Raw genomic sequence first — 19,227 nt, 5'->3', positions numbered from 1 at the left:
GTTCCCAGACTTTTGTATTTCACAGGTGATAAAATGTAAAAAATAATTAAACCCGAGATTTCTAATTTTTTTTTTTTTTTTTTTTTTTTTTTTTGAGACAGAGTCTCACTGCATAGCCCAGGCTGGAATGCAATGGCAGGATCTTGGCTCACTGCAACCTCCAACTCCTGGGCTCGAGCAATTCTCCTGCCTCAGCCTCCCAAGTAGCTGGAACTACAAGTGTGCACCACCACACCCAGCCAATTTTTTTTTTTTTTTTTTTTTTTGAGACAGATTCTCACTCTGTCACCCAGGCTGGAGTGTAGTGGCATGATCTCCACTCACTGTAATCTCTGCCTTCTGGGTTCAAGCAACTATCCTACCTCAACCTCCCCAGTAGCTGGGATTACAGGCACCCACCACCATACCTGGCTAATTTTTGTATTTTTAGTAGAGACAGGGTTTCACCATGTTGGCCAGGCTGGTCTCGAACTCTTGACCTCAGGTGATCCACCCACCTCAGCCTCCCAAAGTGCTGGAATTACAGGCATGAGCCACCGTGCCCAGCTATTTTGTATTTTTAGGAGAGACAGGGTTTCACTATGTTGGCCAGGCTGGTCTTGAACTCCTGACCTCAAGTGATCCACCTGCCTCGGCCTCCCAAAGTGCTGGGACTATGGATGTGAGCCACCAGGCCTGGCTCAGATTTCTAATTTTTAATTTTAGTGTCCAAATAAGAGCATTAAAGCAACTATCCTCTATTAGCATCTTTTCATAAAACAATTTTTAGTATCAACATCATAGGGAGGTCATACTTGTAGAAGAATGGAGTGGAATCTATTTTATTTTATGAAATTATAAAAAACCTGATTATGTTTTCCATATTGTCCTCATTTTGTAGAGTAGGGGTGAAAACTTTATCACAGCATGGGTCTGAGGATCATTATTCAGAAACCACAAGAGACTTTTCCTGCAGGGTCTCTTCTGGCTCTGACATTCTAGGATTAAAATAAACAGTAGTAGGAACTGCTTGCTTTCCTTCTTGTGTTACTGAAACAGACTTTACAAAAATTATGACAAATCTGACCTAACTGATTCCATTTTGCTTCTAACTCCAAGCTGCCCTTGCTCATTCCTGGGCACAGGCCACACTAACTATGGGATGAATTTTTACTGTTTAACTTTGAAACAAAGATAATAGGCCTTTCCTGAAACAAACCACCTCCCTGCTTGGGAATCAGATCTCCTTTGTAAAACAAACAAATTAGCCACAAGATTAGAAATTATGGCTCAGAAATTATGTAGCCAGAGGCCACAAGATTCCTAACCTCCCCAGTTGCTCCTATTCAAAACATTGTTGTAGTCTCAGCAATGCACCAAGATACAACAGTCTCTAGGTGTCTGAGGTAACTCCCGGAGTTCTTTGTCCTACCTCCAAGATGATTAAGGAGCATGGACACAAAGGTGGGGTTACAGCGAAAGTTTAATAAGCGAAAGAAGAAAGCTCTCTGCCAGCAGAGAGTGGGGGCCAGAATGGGTGCCCCCTCTGAGGCTGGGGTATTTATGGATTGGAAAGGGGAAGCAATGTGCTTAGTCCGCCGGCTGTCTCGGAGAACTCAGCTTGGCCAGGAGCCTTGGCCCAGGACCAGTCAGGAGCTGAAATGATGATTCTCAGATGCTTCTTAGCTTGGCCCGAGACCTATCAGGGGCTGAAGTGATGATTCATAGAGGCTGGACGGACAGTCCAAAAAGGAAAGCAGAGTGCCCACTGGAACCCACCGGAGCCCACTATGCCCATGCCCACAAAAGGAGAAGCAACTTCATCCTGGGAGCCCGCTGACTACACAAAGGACAAAGGCATTTCTATGCCAGGCCTCGTTCCTTTATGTGAGTGAGCTGAAGGTTTGTGCAAGCTTTTATCCAAATGGGCCAGAGGTTTTTCCATCTGTGCAGCCGTGGGCATGTCTCCAGGCACAATGACCTATGCTAGTTCCCTTATCAGTGCTGGTAGCTTGAATTTTTTCCCAGGCTGCTTTTTATGTTATGTGGGGATAAGGCACTGACCCTATGGGCCGGGATCTCTCCAGGGACCTTCCCTTGCTTTGTGTCCACTCTCCGTAAGACAAGCTAACTAACTCCTTTCAACATTACTATTATAAAACCTAAAATTGACATTCTAGGTATTTTTCAGACCCTTTATTCTGACGGACCAGCTGGCACCACTCAGATGGGCAAACCTGCTCATCTGTTCTTGTGGCCCCCCAACCAGGAATTCACTCAGCACAAGAACACAAGCTCTGACTCTCTCTGATTTCATCCTTGACCCAACCAGTCAGCATTTCCCATTCCCTGGCCCCCTGACTGCCAAATTATCCTTTAAAAAACACCAGCTTCGGCCAGCCACGGTGGCTCACGCCTGTAATCCCAGCACTTTGGGAGGCCGAGGCTGGTGGATCACGAGGTCATGAGATCGAGACCATCCTGGCTAACACGGTGAAACCCCGTCTCTACTAAAAAATACAAAAAACACTAGCCGGGCGAGGTGCCGGGCGCCTGTAGTCCCAGCTACTCGGGAGGCTGAGGCAGGACAATGGCGTAAACCCGGGAGGCAGAGCTTGCAGTGAGCTGAGGTCTGGCCACTGCACTCCAGCCTGGGTGACAGAGCGAGACTCCGTCTCAAAAAAACAAAAACAAAAACAAAAACAAAATAACCTCTTAAGTCAAAAGATTGCATCTTTCATGGTTATTTCCCACAAGCTCAGTAGGTAGTGCTAATACTTAGTACCCTAATCTCCTTCAGGAGTGAAGATGAAACTGGCTGCTATAAACATGTCCCTACCCTTCCATCCTGTCAGCCCATTTTGGAACGCTAAACATGCTTTGAACGGAAGCTCTGAACTCAGGGATCTTGGGGCTGTGGCTGGAGGAGGGGAACAGACTCAAAGGCCGGCCCTAGGCAGGAGGGGCGAGGGAGCAATCCGAGCGCCGGCCCCGCCCCTCGCATGCGCCTCTTTTTAAAAAAGCGCGGGCGTGCCTTGCGCAGGCGCATTGCTGGGGCGAAGGTGAGCCGCGCAGGTTCGGTTAAGGGAGGATGGCGGAGTTGGTTCCTTTTGCGGTTCCCATCGAGAGTGACAAAACCTTGCTAGTGTGGGAACTGAGCTCCGGACCCACGGCCGAGGCTTTGCATGTGAGCCGGGGCCAGAAAGGAGGGAGGGATGGAGAAAGCCGCCCACCCGCTGACTGGGAGTTCCGGAGCCCTGCCTCAGACCCTTACCTGCCTCAGCCTCTGCTGAAGGACTCTTAATTCTAAAAGGGATCCCAACTGACAACAAACGACCCCCAAAAGATTTTTAAGAGTCCCAGAGAGGTATCTCTTCACCGACAGCACGTTTTACCTTCCAGTGCTTCTTAAAGTTTAGGAATTTAAGAGGAAAACCTGTTGATTAAGTGGGAAGTGTTTTGAATAGCATCCTTCGCGAAGAGGGGTTTGGGGAATATGAGGGCATGTGCGGTTTTGTTTGCTGAGCGTGAGATTTCATGTACTTACTTGGGGTGGGACCACCCCCACAGCATTCTCTGTTCACAGCATTTTCCCAGTTTGGCCTTCTGTATTCAGTCCGGGTCTTCCCAAATGCTGCAGTGGCCCATCCTGGTTTCTATGCCGTCATTAAGTTTTATTCAGCAAGGGCTGCCCGCAGAGCCCAAAAGGCATGCGACCGGAAGCGGCTTTTTCAGAAATCTCCAGTCAAGGTGGGTCCAAATATGGAATTCCTAGCTCCGCTGGAATGAAGTGCTGAATTCAATAATAGGTTAGCATTTGTCTAGCACTCTGGTTTACGGAATATTTTCAGATGCATTGCCACACTAATCTTCCAGTTCTTTGGGTGTTTTAGATGAAGAAACTCAAACTCAAGATGGTTGAGTGACTTGTTTAAGGTTCCTGAAAAGAATTATGGAAACTTGAGGTTGAATTAAAACCTGCTGAGCTAAACCTCATGTCATTTTATGCTCTCCCTTTTTAAGAAATCTCAGCTTGGGCAGCAAAGTGAGATCCTGTCTCTATAAAAAAAATTAAAGATAAGGCTGGGCACCGTGGCTCATGCCTGTAATCCCAGCACTTTGGAAGATCGAGGCAGGCGGATCACTTGAGGCCAGCAGTTTGAGATCAGCCTGGGCAACATAGCAAAACTCCATCTATACTAAAAATACAAAAACTAGCCGGGCATGGTGGCATGCACCTGTAGTTCCAGCTACTCGGGAGGCTGAAGCATGAGAATCGCTTGAACCCAGGAGGTGGAGGCTGCAGTGAGACGAGATTGTGCCACTGCACTCTAGCATGGGTGACAGAGTGAGACTCCATCTCAAAAAAAGAAAAGAAAGAAAAATAAAAAATTAAATATCAGCCAGGTGTGGTGGCATGCACCTGTAGTCCCAGCTACTTGGGAGACTGAGGTGGGAGGATCGCTTGAGCCTAGAGGTTTGAGGGTGCAATGAATAGTAATAATTGCATCACTGCACTCCTGCCTGGGCCACAGAGTGAAACCCTATCTCTAAAAAATGAGTGAATGAATGAAATCTTTGCCAGAAGTCTTCTGCTTATATTTACTTTTTAATTTTTTTAGAGACAGAGTATCCCTGTGTTGCCCAGGCTGGTCTCTAAATCCTGGCCTCAAGTAGTCCTCCTGCCTCAGCCTCTTAAGTAGCTAAGTACAAGCCACCATGCCCAGCTATATTTATTTTTTATTTTTGTTTTTTGAGATGAAGTCTTATTTTGTCACCCAGGCTGGAGAGCAGTGGCATGATCTTGGCTCACTGCAACCTCTGCCTTGCGGGTTCAAGCGATTCTCCTGCCTCAACCTCCTGAGTAGCTGGGACTACAGGCACCTGCCACCACACCTGGCTAATTTTTGTATTTTAGTAGAGATAGGGTTTTGCCATGTTGGCGAGTCTGGTCTTGAATTCCTGACCTCAAGTGATTCACCCACCTCAGCCTCCCAAAGTGCTGGGACTACAGGTGTGAACGACCACGCCCAGCCATATATTATATATTTACTTTTTTTTTTTTTTTTAAAGATGGAATTCTGCTCTTGTTGCCCAGGCTGGAGTGCCATGGTGTGATCTCAGCTCACCACAACCTCCACCTCCCGGGTTCAAGCGATTCTCCTGCCTCAGCCTCCCAAGTAGCAGGGATTACAGGCATGCACCACCATGCCTGGCTGATTTTGTATTTTTGGTAGAGACTGGGTTTCTCCATGTTGGTCAGGCTGGTCTCGAACTCCTGAACTTAGGTGATCCACCCACCTTGGCCTCCCAAAGTGCTGGGATTACAAGCGTGAGCCACCGCACCCGGCCTATATATTTACTTTTATGTGAATTTAAAATGTGTGGGTGTGACCAAGTCTTCTGCCAGCTGTTACATAAAGGAGACTGTATCATCATCATCATCATCATCATCATGCTCACTATGGCTCACAAACTGCCTATTTGGAACTCCCTTCAGTTCTGAGAGGATGGGAACATTCTTTAAGCGGCATTGTAGAAACTCTATTCCATATTAACATGCCAACCAATTTTACCTTCCCAGAGCCACAGAATGATATCTCATTGTATGCCTCAATTCAGTCACCTTTCCCTTTTCAAGGACCATTTCAATTCCTAATTGGCTACTTGATCTGACTGCTTCCTACTAATCTTGCTGCCTATTATTGTCTATATTCCATTCCTCATTGAATTAACCTTGATCAAATCTGAGAACTCTGCTCAGTAATGACCCCAGGTATACTACTCCCACTTCGGTAGTCTGTTCCATGCCCTCTTAGCCTGTTCAACACCCTTTTCAATCCTGGTTCCACTTCCTGTGACTGAAATGATTACCTGTGAGATATTATTTAACTTTTGAACTATGGTCTGTTTCTAACCTGTGACCATTTCACATAGCCACTCAAATATTATAAAGGTGCAACTAAGATTATGAAACATTTACTTGGTATCATTTTGTGAGTAATGAGTTTTTAGTGCTCTTTGGACATTGAGACCATTTCATAAGCTTTAGGTTTTGAGAATTTCACAGCATAAAGCCCATCACTGAGACAGTAATGAAGGATATGTTCTACAACTCAATAGATAGGTGAGAGGAGAGGGCGTTCATACTACATTTATTTGTTTACTAAATCCAAAACCTTGGGTTACTACTCACCCCCTACTGTAATCTAGTTTATGTGTTCTTTTCTACTTTAGCACATACATTTAGTTCCTGGTTTTTTTGCCTTTTTAAATACAGAAAAGAGAATAATGTTTTAAAATAAAATCAAGGAAAGGCCTAAGGCACCTGAGAGGGTTTTGTTTTTGCTTTTTGGGTTTTTGTTTTTGCTTTTGTTTGGAGACGGAGTCTTGCTCTGTCACCCAGGCTGGAGCGCAATGGCATGATCTCAGCTCACTGCAGCCTCTGCCTCCCAGGTTTAAGTGATTCTCCTGCCTCAGCCTCCAGAGTAGCTGGGATTACAGGCGTGCACCACCACACCCAGCTAATTTTTGTATGTCTGGTAGAGACAAGATTTCTCCATGTTGGCCAGGCTGGTCTTGAACTCCTGACCTCAAGTGATCTGCTCGCCTCAGCCTCCCAAAGTGCCGAGATTACAGGTGTGAGCCACTGCACCCAGCCAAGAGAGTTTTTTGTGGGTTTTTATTTTTGTTTTTGTTTTTTTGTGAAATGAAGGAAAATGGTTGCTGCCAAGAACTGTGGCAAGGTTATCCAAGGTGACAACTGTCTGGGCCACCCAGGGGCTCAGAGTTTTTCTGAAGCTTCCTGGTTGTCCAGAAAGGCTCCACTGTGACTCATGATACAGGCCGGTCTCACCAGTAGCACTCAACGTTTAAAAATTGGTCTTCATTTCTCTTTCCCAACAGGCATTTCTCCTTCTTTTCAGTTGGAGAAAGTAATTTCAATTTTTACTTGCTCATTGTTTTATTCATTCGATCGACAGATCATCTGTCCTCTATTATATGCCAAGAACTGTGCTTGGTTCTGGAAGTGAAAAAAGCTATGGTTTCATCTGGGACTTATGGAGCTTGTAAACCAGTGATAGAGGAAGGTGCATAATCAAATCAATAAAGAATTAACTTCGGCCAGGCGCGGTGGCTCACGCCTGTAATCCCAGCACTTTGGGAGGCCAAGGCAGGCAGATCACGAGGTCAGGAGATCGAGACCATCCTGGCTAACATGGTGAAACCCCATCTCTACTAAAAAATACAAAAAATTAGCCAGGCGTGGTGGCGGGCACCCGTAGTCCCAGCTACTCGGGAGGCTGAGGCAGGAGAATGGCGTGAACCCGGGAGGCGGAGCTTGCAGTGAGCCGAGATCAGGCCACTGCGCTCCAGCCTGGGCGACAGAGCAAGACTCCGTCTCAAAAAAAAAAAGAATTAACTTTACTGTTAATTCTTATTTATTTCTAATACAAATAAATTTGACTTTATTTGTATCATTTGAATTTCATGAATATAATATACTTAAAAATGAAATAGACATATAGGAAAGAACTTGTGATGTAAGAAATCCACAAAAATGGGTAAAATATTTTAAGAATTAACAGTAGATATTTGCATTCTCAAAGAAACTTATAAATGCACATAAACCTCTAGTTGTTTCAGTTGCTTGTAAAATTTGTAGAAGTATGTGTATTTCCTCTTTTTTTTTTTTTTTTTTGAGACGGAGTCTCACTCTGTCGCCTAGGGTATAGTGCAGTGGCACTATCTCTGCTCACGTAAGCTCTGCCTCCCAGGTTCAAGCGATTCTCCTGCCTCAGCCTCCAGAGTAGCTGGGACTACAGGCACATGTCACCATGCCTGGCTAATATTTAGTATTTTTAGTAGAGACAGGGTTTCACCATGTTAGCCAGGATGGGCTCGATATCCTTACCTTGTGATCCACCCGCCTCAGCCTCCCAAAGTGCTGGGATTACAAACGTGAGCCACCGCACCCGATTTTATTTCATCTTTTAACAGGGGTTAGTAACTTGGGGAGGGGGATGGGTGGTGGGTTCATCTTATCTATATTCAGGTCATATTCTCAAGCAAGAGCTACTGAATGGGAAGACCGAAACAATTTTTCTTTGCACACTTGGTACTGACAAATCTCAGATGTATCCAAAATAAAATCTCTAGCAGGTTGTGATATTTATGAGTCTATCTCTTATGACTTTAGGTTCGTCTTGGCACCAGACATAAGGCAGTTCAACATCAAGCCCTTGCCCTGAACAGTTCCCGATGCCAAGAACTGGCGAATTACTACTTTGGTTTCAATGGGTGGTCCAAAAGGATCATCAAGGTAAACCTTGTAGATTTTTTTTCACTAACCACACTCTCCTTTCAACATTGAAATCCTAGATTTTAGACAGAAGTATTGAACTGGATTGTAGGGAGGAGATGTGAGAGGCCTCTACCATTAAGGATAAGTGGACATTTCTGAATTGGCCTGCTACCTAGAATTAATAATCTCAGTCACTTGGATGGTGGTATCTATAATTTTCTCCACTGTTTTTGTGGCATATAATAAAAAATGGTTGTCTCTATCTAGCAACTCATTTGCAAATCTAACTTGATTTTGAAGCCATAGGACACCTCAGCTGTTAGCTTGAATGACTGGAGTTTAGCTGTTTTTTTGGTTGTTGTTTTTGTTTGTTTGTTTGCTTTTTTTGTTGTTGTTTTTTTTTGTTTTGTTTTTTTGAGACAGAGTCTCGCTCTGTCCCCAGGCTGGAGTGCAGTGCTGCTATCTTGGTTCACTGCAAAATCTACCTCCTGAGTACAAGCGATTCTCCTGCCTCAGCCTCCCGAGTAGCTGGGACTACAGGCGCCCACCACCATGCCCAGCTAATTTTTGTATTTTTAGTAGAGACAGGGTTTCACCATGTTGGCCAGGATGCTCTCAATCTCTTGACCTCGTGATCCGCCCACTTCGGCTTCCCAAAGTACTGGGATTACAGGCATGAACCACCATACCCGGCTAAGTTTTTACTTTTAATAACAAAACATTTTGAAGCCTACATTAAGATCCTAGGAAGGACTTAACATTAAATATCCTTACAGCTTCAGGAGCTTTCTGACCTTGAAGAAAGAGAAAATGAAGATAGCATGGTGCCACTCCCAAAGCAAAGCCTGAAGTTCTTCTGTGCTTTAGAGGTGATGTTGCCATCCTATGATTGCAGGAGTCCTGGCGTTGGCTTGGTGGAGGAGCCTGTGGATAAGGTGGAGGAAGGTCTGTTTTCATTGGGAGTGGAGGAGGGTAGGGATTTGGCGTGGAAAGGATCTTTCTTTTTTTCTTACTTTCCGAAAGTCATCCTTTCGGATACATATCAAGCCCTTCCCTCTCTGAGCTACTGAAGTCCTGGGCAGAGTTTTTCTGTCTTACAGTATAGGGTTTTACTGTAGGTAATACCTGATTGAACCTTTAAATTTAAAATTGTACAGCTGACTTCCTGCCAAGAAACTTAGGAGGAAGAAGGAAGTAATGTTTTTACAGTTTTTGGTTAAGAACTTGCTTCGAGCTAAAATAGTTCTTCAAATACGTGTCTCTTGTAGCCCTCAGTTATCTCAGCAAAACCATCTAAAGTTTTTGTGTGTTTTTTAATCTATTTATTATTTTTTTAGAGACAGGGTCTTGCTCTGTTGCCCAGGCTAGAGTGCAGTAGCATGATCATAGCTCACTGTAACCTCCAACTTCTGGGCTCAAGGGATCCTCCTGCCTCAGCCTCCTGAGTAGCCAGGACTACAGGCATGCACCACCACACCTGGCTAATTATTATTATTTTTAGAGATGGGGTCTTTCTGTTGTCCCACCTGGTCTCCAACTCCTGACCTCAAGAGATCCTCTTGCCTCAGGATCCCAAGTTGCTGGGGTTATAGGCATGAGCTACCATGCCAGGTCATCATCTAAAGATTTACATAAACTTTTGTGTAAACATTCAGTTCTTTTTTTTCCCTCATAAAAGGGTTTCAGCCAAAAAAAAGTCTAATATAGATACCTAGAAAGAGTACTCAATTGATACTAATGTTGAGTTTTTTTTTTTTAGTATTCATGACCATCAGGCTTAGGGTTTGAAGTCAGAGGCAGGGCTGTAGGCTAATGGAGTGGAGTAGGCTCCCGGGGGTGATGCCCAGGGAGGAGCCAAATTATCTGTATGAAAGTTTTTTTCTTTTTTGAGATGGAGCCTCACTCAGTTGCCTAGGCTAAAGTGCACTGGCGTGATCTCAGCTCACTGCAACCTCCACCTCCCAGGTTCAAGCAATTCTCCTGCCTCAGCCTCCCAAGTAGCTGGGGTTACAGGTGCCTACCACCACACCTGGCTATTTTCTTGTTGTTGTATTTTCATTAGAGACAGGGTTTCACCATGTTGCCCAGACTGCTTTCAAACTCCTGACCTCAAGTGATCTGCCCACCTCGGCCTCCCAAAGTGCTGGGATTACAGGCATGAGCCACTGCACCTAGCCCTTTTTTGGAGACACAGAGTCTCACTCTGTCACCAAGGCTGGAGTGCAGTGGCCTGATCTCAGCTCACTGCAACCTCTGCTTCCCGGTTCAAGCCTCAGACTCCCAGGTAGCTGGGATTACAGGTGTGTGCCACCACACCTGGCTAATTTTTGAATTTTTAATATAGACAGGGTTTCACCGTGTTCGCCAGGCTGTTCTTGAACTCCTGGCCTCAAGTTTCACCACATTGACCAGGCTGTTCTTGAACTCCTGGCCTCCACCTGCCTCAGCCTCCCAAAGTGCTGGGATTACAGGCATGGGCCACCATGTCCAGCCAACCAAACCTTTTGTGATGAGTGATTCCAGCCCTTGATGCACAGAGCGTAGGGTCTGTAGGAGTGTAGCCTTAACTGATCAATTTGAAATCTCTGGGTGATGTGAGACATGTGCCAGGTTCTTGGCTGTTATCTCCCTTCTAGTACTTCAGGAACTTCCCTACTAGATGGAGGCGTAAAAATGGGCCCTGCCAGGATGTACCTATAACAGAGCCATTCAACCATACCCTTGTGCTGTCTGTCCTTAATCACAAAGGTTATGAGCTAAGAACCATGGATGCATTTTTAGTTTTTAAACATATAGCAGTTATCATTCAGATAGGCATCTTCAATCCATTTGTTTTGGTTGGATTTAGGACCGTTATCGTTCCTTATGAAAAGGAAGACAGCCCAGAAGCTTGCTATTCAGAAGGCTTTGTCAGACGCATTCCAGAAACTGTCGATTGTTGTTCTAGGTAAGACTCTCTTGATCGTCCTAGAAGTACTTCAGTTTCAATGGGCAAATAAACTCATTTTGAAAAGGTAATTGGATAAAAATATTGATATCTAAAGCACTCTATAGTATGCTTTCATTTGCTAAATTATTTCACAGCAACAGGCTCAAATTTGTTCTGTGTGACATTTGTGGGGAAAAAAAACGACAGCAAATACTGTTCCTAGTTTACAGATGTGAAAGGACTTGCCTCAGTTCCCACAGAAAATGTTTAAGCCAGGTCTTCTTTAATTGCTTGCCTATCATACAGAATAGTGATTATAAGCTTTGGATACATGGATTTGAGTCCTAACTCTGTCTCTTAGATTTTTAATGCAATTTTAGGTCGTATAGCCAGAGAGATTTGAAAATACTTAATAGCTCTACGCTGCAGTCTCTTCATCTACAAACTGGGGTTAGTAATTCAGTCAGCCTTATGGAAGATATTGTAAGAGTAAATGAGATGACAAATGTAAAAACTCAGAACTACACTTACAAGATAAGCAGACATATTAACTATTATTGTCATTGTTGATTTCTGTCTGAATAAATAAACTCTGTGCCGAAGAGTTTATTAGATTTTGTTTCCTGAATCGAGAATTCAATTTCAGCTTTCACTTCTGGCACTGACACATTGGGCAAGTATGATTCTTATACAACAATCAGCTGCTTTGCTGTGAGCCTTGGAATTGGTCATGCTATTGAATGGCATTGCTTATATTCCCTATTGAGTTCTACAGTGGCACGAATGTTACAGGCTGTGCCCAAAGGCAGCCTGATGATTAGCAAAGAGTCCCTGAACAGAGTTGCTCTTCTGCTTCACAGCCCTAAAGGCTTAGAGACTGAGAGATCCTAATTAAGTTACCACAGACCTTTATTTGCTTGTAGGAGGTGGCCCTGATTGCTCTCAGCTTTCCAACCTGGACAACAGCCCTTCTAGTGAAAGTCTTACTTCCTTGATCATCAGCTGTCAAGTCTGAGTAACAACCTTTAAGAACCAAACGAAGTGTGTGGGTTGTTTACCTCTCCCTAGTATACAAAGGTATCTCTTGCACACACTGAAAACTTCTTAGACCAAAGCCTTATGGCTCTAGTTTGCCTTGAAGGTAGTTCTATTGTCTATAAGAATATGTGGGCCTGTGTCTGCCAATAAAATGTTCAAATGTTCTCTCTCTCAGAAGCTTTGTTCATTGTATCTAGTGGAATGAATTTTGGTTCTCAGGGCACAGACACCTGGCCCTTGCTTCTGATGTGAAGTGTCTACTAGCCCAGTGGTCTCTACTCCAAATTTGAACTTGCTTTGACCCCCACCTGATGCCTTACCATTTCATCATATTATGATTGAACGTTTTGGTTTCCACATTTTTCATTTCTTATGTTATTCCTTAGTTCCTATCTGTAAGATCATAATGTCCTTTGTACAGAATATGGTTGATATTTCATATATATGTTAAAAACTGAGGTGTGAGACCAGGCATGGTGACTCACACCTATAATCTCAGTATTTTGGGAGGCCAAGGCAGGAGGATCACTTAAAGCCAGGAGTTTGAGACCAGCCTGGGCAATAAAGCAAGACCGTGTCTCTAAAAAAAAAATTAGGCGGGCACAGTGGTGTGTACCTGTAGTCCCTGCTACTCTGGAGGCTGAGCCAGGGGGATCACTTGATCCCAGGAATTCCAGGCTGCAGTGAGCTATGACAGCGCCACTGCACTCCAGCCAGGGTGACAGAGTGAGACCATGTCTTCCAAAAAAAAAAGGAAAGAAAGAAAAAACTGAAGTGTGAGATGAGGAGATAAGGAAACTTCCAGGAAAATGTTCTTATTTTCTGCTTTTAGAAACCAAAAGAATGTTCATGGGGTGCTACCATTATATGCACGATGTTTTAGAATGAAAAAGATTCTGAATTGATCCTCGCCAACTTTATTTCAGAAAGTGGTAAAATAGCTGTGGAGTACAGACCCAGTGAAGACATCATAGATGTCAGATGCGAAGAAGAACTACACGGTTTAATTCAAGTATGTGGAGATAAAAACTCAGGGGTTAACATAGCCAATGTAACCATAATTCAAAACAAGCGGCATAATTTGGAGGACAATTTGTTTCATTCTTAGGAAAATGTGAAACTGATACTACTTTTGAGTGCAGAGTATTTCTGGGGCTTTTCCTGAAGTCTTGACCTTTGACTCTGACCCCTTATTTGAAGTTTGGAGAGCAGAACTGAGGACTGTCAGAGTGTTATTACAGTTGTGGACACAGGAGAGGGGTTAGTCTTCCCCCAGGATTTAGGGATGCCAGGCTGCTTGAACATAGGCCTTTTTAGAACTTTCTTCAAACAGGATCCCAGAGATATGGGGAAAAAGTAACTGGCCTTAAGAATGATCGTGCTACAGCTTTCGAAAACTATAATGCCTTTCAAATATGGCTTATTACCTGGATCTCAATATCTCCTTACATCTTGGGTAGACCATTTTGCCGAAGATCTTTCTGTAAATCAATTACAATCATGTGCTGCAAAATGATGTTTCAGTCAGTAGTAAACCACATATATGATGGTGATTCCATAAGAGTATAATGGAGCTATCCCTATACAGCTATACCATTTTTTATCTTTTAAACAGTATTTTTACTGTATGTTTTCCATTTTACATACACAAATACCTGCCATTGTGTTGCAATTGCCTTCGGTATAGTAACATACGGTACAGGTTTATAGCCTAGGAGCCGTAGGCCATACCATATAGCCTAGGTGTGCTGTAGGCTATACCACCTAGGTTTGTGGAAGTATATGCTATGATGTTAGCACAAGGGTGAAATCCCCTCATGACATATTTCTCAAGTTTCTCCTCACATGGCAAGCAACGCATGACTGTATATGAAAGCTCTTAAATAGGGATTAAGTTTCTAAATTAATCTCTGAAAGAAAACAGTCATTATTTACTACATATGGAATTTTTTTTTAAAGGAGCAAAAGTGTTTTATTTCAGTGGGAACTTAATTTGGGGCTAGAGTGTTTTATTTACCTTTCACCCCAAAGTTGCAAAGTGTTTTGTTTTGAAGTTTTTCCCTGTAAAATAATTATTTCAATTCAATTTAAATAAAACCCATCAAGGAAACTTCAAGCCTTAAGAAGTCTAGCTTCCTGTGAAATGTGAGAGAAAGTCAACACTGATTTCAGAAATCTGATTATAATAATAGATCCACCCCTAAATGAGGCAAGTCTTGGAATCCCTTCCATTGTAAAACCATTAATCTGCACCATATGCCTATGCTGGGCACTGGCATAAGATGAAGCACCTTCTTAGAGTTCGCATGCTGGTGATTGTGCCAGACAATGAGAAATACAATAGGTAACAATGGCTGTGGAGGAAGTCAGCTGGGTTCTAGTTATAGTCACATTTCAGGAAATTATTTAACATGCTGACTTTAACAACCTAAGCCTCTTCTCCATGTGTGCACACAGGGTAGACCCCTGAAGAGTGGCGCTGTAATTTCTAGGGTAATGGCTGTGTTAAGGCAGGATGACAGTTCAGACTTCTCTCTCAGACTGAATTGCCCACCTCCCAAAACCCTTCCTACAGAAAATTTGGAGTCCTCACTTATTCCCTGGCAGCTCCTACCTAATAGAGTGGTGAATTATCAAACATGCAACAAAGGATATCAAAAGTTTAGCAAAAATGGCAACATTTTGGAATGAATGACCCTACTGTGCGTTCTGCCTGGCACCCTAACTGGTACACATTTTGCAGGTCCATTGCTCTCCCTGGAAGCAGTGTGGCCAAGAGGAGGAAGAGTATCTCTCGGATTTCAGCTTGGAGGAGGAACAGTTCAGGCTCCCAGAACTTGACTAGCATTTCTGAATATCCCGAGGCAAGGTCGCCTAACTTCCTTGGGAAGCTCTGCCGTGCCACTACCCCACCCCGCCCCACCACTGTAGGCTGCTGGAGTCCTGGGACCACCTGGGTCGGCCGCCCAAATCTTTCCTGGCAAAGGGGAGGGAAAGGGTGTTCTGGTGGAGCGGGAAGGGAGGGTTGGGCGGGATTGTGGGATAAGATCGCCCTGGTGACGAGGAGCAAATCTGGAACGGAACTTAATAAAGGTTGCCTAAATAAAGATATGGTAAATAACAGACGAGGAGGGGCCGTGGTTGCTAGGAGCGCGAGGTTGCTAGGTGTGCGAGCATCTCTGGGCTGCCATAATGGTTCCAGCTCAGTGTGGGACGCCAACGTATGTCATGTACTGGCTGCGTCTCTGGTCCCTACGGCCCCTCCTCACGTGACAACTATTGTGGCTACTAGTCCAGGAGGCTCAGCCAGGTCCAGGGCCCACTCCAGCTGACCTCTGATCCCCTAAGGCCAACTGAGCCCTGGTCTTGGCGCTCCTGCCATCTCCCCCCGGAATCTCCCCATGCGCTTATCCACCCCCACCCCCATACAGACCCAGGGGGCTTTGATAACCTGGGGTCCTTTACTTCCACCCAGATGTCAGCCTCGCCTCAGGAACCGACTGAGACTTTGGTTCCATTCCTGGACACGGATCCAGCTGGAGAGCTGCACCTGGGGCCAGAGAAGTTCGCTGCTGTACACCAGGATCTGAATGACAAGCTGACTTGCAAGAAAGGCTCCCAGAGTTGGTTCCAATGCCAGACTGGGATCAGAACCAGACGCTAGCTCGGCCTCTTTGCCTCCAAAGTAAGGTTCAAACTGTAGGTCTAGATCAGGCTGCAGATCATCAGGCATATGAAATACTTGTTCCACCTCTAGATAGTCAGAATTCAAAAGCAATGAAGATTAGTATTTTGCCCAAAAACCTGAAGAAAGATCTAGCTAAGCATCGGAGGCTTGCTAAGGTTTTTGTTGGAACTCCACACCGATTTATATCAAAACCTCAGCGTCAGAAACCAACTTTACAGGATGAATATTTAGATTCAAGTATGGATATACTATATCTGGGCAGCCTGCCTCCAGAACTCCAGGTGAACTCAGATGAGCCTCCAGGGCCCCCTGAGCAAGTTGGGCTCTCAATTCCATCTAGAGCCTGAAACTCAAAATCCAGAGGACAGATCCAGTCCTCTTCACTCCAGCAAAAAGCCCCAGTGCAGCTTCCACAGCTCCCTGAAGAGGTAGAACCTTCTTCAACCCAGCAGGAGGCCCCAGCTCTGCCTTTACAGTCCCTTAAGGGGCTCCACTCTTCAACACAGCAGGAGGCCCCAGCACAGCAGCTGCCTGCCTCAGAAGAGACTTTATTGTCTCTTATGTATTGATGGCTCAGCCATCAATACATCATCAGGTAAATGTTCCATTAAAAGTTGGAGTGAAGCTCAGCACTCACACTTGCCCAATGTCACAGTTAAATCTGTGGATGTGGAGCTTACGATAATTCAAGAGCCAGGTAAGGAACTTATATCAAGCCAGGAACAAGCCGCAGCTCAGCCTCCAGAGTACCCCGAGGAGGTGAACTCTTCCTAAACCCAATTAAAGGCACCAGCTCAGATACCAGACCACCCTGAGAAGATGAAAATGTCTGTAACCCAGCAAGGAAATCCAGCTGAACCTCCAGTTCCTCCTGTGGAGGCTTAACCTTCTCCAGGTGAACAGGAGCAGCCAGCCTAGCCTTCTGAGTTTCCAGGGGAGGTTCTCAGACTCAGCAGGAGACCCCAGCTCAGCCTCCCAAGTCTCTGTGGAGAGTGCAACTCAAACTCCACTGAATCTTAAGGTGACAGTTCAACCTCAGGGTAAGGATCAAGCTCATTTTACCTTGCCCAACATTACAGGTAAACCTGCCGATTTCAAGATTACCATAACTTCAGAGCCTAACAAGGAGGCAGAATCCTCTCAAACCCAGCAGGAGGCCCTAACCCAGCCTCCAGAGGAGGTGGAACCTTCCGCAACCCAGAAGGAGACCCCAACTGAGCTCCCATGTCCTCCTATGGAGGCTGAGCCTTCCCCCAGTGAGCAGGAGCAGCCAGCTCAGCCTTCAGAGTTTTCTGAGGAGGCTGAACCTTTTTAGACCCAGCAGGAGACCCCAGCTGAGCCTCAGAGTCCTCTATGGAGAGTACAGCTCAAACTACACTGAATCATGAGGTGACACTTCAGCCTCCTGTTGAGGATCAATCTCGTTATAACTTACCCATTGTTACAGTTAAACCTGTAGATGTGGAGATTATCATAACCCCAGAGCCTGTTAAGGAGGCAGAATCTTCTCAAGCCCAGTAGTAGGCCCCAACCCAGCCTCCAGAGCAGATGGAACCCTTTGCAACCCAGGAGGAGACCCCAACTGAACTTCCAGGTCCTCCTGTGGAAGCTAACTCTTCCCCCAGTGAGCATCTGCAGCCAGTTCAGCCTTCTGAGTCTTCTGGGGAGGTTGAATCTTCTCCAGCCCAGCACGAGACCCCAGCTCAGCCTCCAAAACATCACGAAGTAACAATTTCATCTCCAGGTCACTATCTAGCTCAGCATTCAGATTTGCCCAATGTCACTGTTAAGCCTCCAGTTATGCAGCTCATCATAGCAACAGAGCCTACTGCAGAGGTGGGAACTTCTCCAATCCACCAGGAGGTTACTGCTCAGCTCTCAGGGCCAGTTAATTATGTGGAACCTTCCACTACCAAGCATGGGGGCCCAACTGTGCGTCCATAGTAATCAGAAGATGACTTTACCAGTTCAACAGGAGACTTCAGTTCAATCTCCAGCTATTAAAGATGAGAACCTCTCTCCAGCCCAGCAGGAGGCTGCTGCTGAGTATCCACAGATGCCTGAGGAGGTTGAGTCTTCTCCAACACAGCAATAGGCCCAAGCTCAGCCTTCAGAGATCCCTAATGAAATTGTAGCTAATCTCCAGCGCATCATGAGGTAACAGTTTCTCTAAGTCATGATCAAGTTCGGCCTCCAACATTGCACAATGACACTGTGAAACATGTGCATCGCATGGTAACCATGACTCCAGAGTTCACCTAACAGGTTGAAATTTTAACCAAACACGGGGCCCCAGCTCAGTCCTCAATGTCCCCTTAGCAGTTTCAGCATTTGAAAGACCAGCAAGAAATGATTATTCAGCAGCCAAATACCCCTGAAAATGATGAACTTCCTCCAGTCCCTCAAGAGTCCACAACTCAGTCTCCAACTCGGCTCTCCTCAGATTTTGTAAGGTCGTTGAATGATGAGATGGTATTTTTGCCTCTAGATCTGTCTTTAATATTCAGAAACAATTCAACTTTCCCTAATACCACAGTTAAAAATATGGATATGGACCTCACCATACCTACAGAAGTCACTATGGAGGTTGAACCTTCCCCAGTCCAGCAGGACAATCCTCTTCCCACTGAGTAGGCTGACTTTTCTCCAACCCAACATGATACCCCTTCCCCACCCCTGGATTCTCCTGAAAAGATTGAATCTCCATCACAGCACGAGACCACAGCTCAGACCCCAGATTCCCCTAAAGGGGTAGAATTTTCTCCAGTCCAGCAAGAGTCCCCAGCTGAGGCACCAGAGCTCCCTAAGCAGGTTGAACCATCTGCAACCCAGCAGGAAGCCTCAAGTCATCCTCCAAAGTCCACTGCAGAGGTCAGTCCACCATAGCTGAAGATACCAGCTCAGCCATCAGCCACCTGAGAAGGTCAAACCATCTTCAGTCCTACAGCAGGCCTCAACTCAGCTTTTAGAGCCACCTGAAGAGGTACAATCCTCTCCAGTCCAGTAGGCAGTGCCTGCTCAGTCTTCAGAGCCCTATGGTGGTAGAATCTTCTTTGACACAGCAGATGGCTGCATCTTTGCCTCCAAATCTCCCTCAGGAGGTGGAACCATCTCTAACTCAGCAGGAGGGTCCAACTCAGACTCGAGAGCCCCCTATGGAGACAGAACCTTCTCCAGCTCAGCAGAAGGCCACAGTTCAGGCTCCAGAGCCTCCTAAGGAGACAAAAACTTCAAGTCAGTAGATGGTCCCAGCTCAGCTTCCAGAACCCCCTAAGGGAGTTGCAGTTC

General features: G+C 45.3%; 1 protein-coding gene and 2 pseudogenes across 3 annotated transcripts; all 3 read left to right on the top strand.

The window, feature by feature from the left end:
• The first annotated feature begins 2,987 nt into the window (after nt 1-2,987).
• RDM1 (RAD52 motif containing 1) lies at nt 2,988-15,377 on the top strand. Of its 3 annotated transcripts, XM_008011088.3 has the most exons (7): nt 2,999-3,166; nt 3,550-3,729; nt 8,180-8,302; nt 9,061-9,229; nt 11,133-11,231; nt 13,178-13,263; nt 14,995-15,377. In XM_008011088.3, the coding sequence occupies exons 1-7, from the start codon at nt 3,071-3,073 to the stop codon at nt 15,094-15,096; spliced, it is 855 nt and encodes a 284-aa protein (XP_008009279.1). In that variant the 5' UTR covers nt 2,999-3,070; the 3' UTR covers nt 15,097-15,377. The 3 variants fall into 3 exon arrangements, with proteins under 3 accessions (XP_072860966.1, XP_008009283.1, XP_008009279.1); XM_073004865.1 differs by lacking the exons at nt 13,178-13,263; nt 14,995-15,377 and adding an exon at nt 12,137-12,415 and having other exon boundaries at nt 2,988-3,166; XM_008011092.3 differs by lacking the exon at nt 3,550-3,729 and having other exon boundaries at nt 2,994-3,166.
• A 102-nt stretch (nt 15,378-15,479) lies between these two features.
• On the top strand, nt 15,480-16,604 carry LOC119621953 (leucine-rich repeat-containing protein 37B-like; annotated as a pseudogene).
• Nucleotides 16,605-17,191: 587 nt separating this feature from the next.
• Nucleotides 17,192-18,186, top strand: LOC140708639 (leucine-rich repeat-containing protein 37A3-like; annotated as a pseudogene).
• The last annotated feature ends 1,041 nt before the right edge of the window (nt 18,187-19,227 follow it).

The sequence above is a fragment of the Chlorocebus sabaeus genome, chromosome 16 (genome assembly GCF_047675955.1).
Source record: "Chlorocebus sabaeus isolate Y175 chromosome 16, mChlSab1.0.hap1, whole genome shotgun sequence".
NCBI lineage: Eukaryota > Metazoa > Chordata > Mammalia > Primates > Cercopithecidae > Chlorocebus > Chlorocebus sabaeus.
Note: the sequence above shows the minus strand (reverse complement) of the source record. Positions and strands in the feature narration are given on the sequence as shown.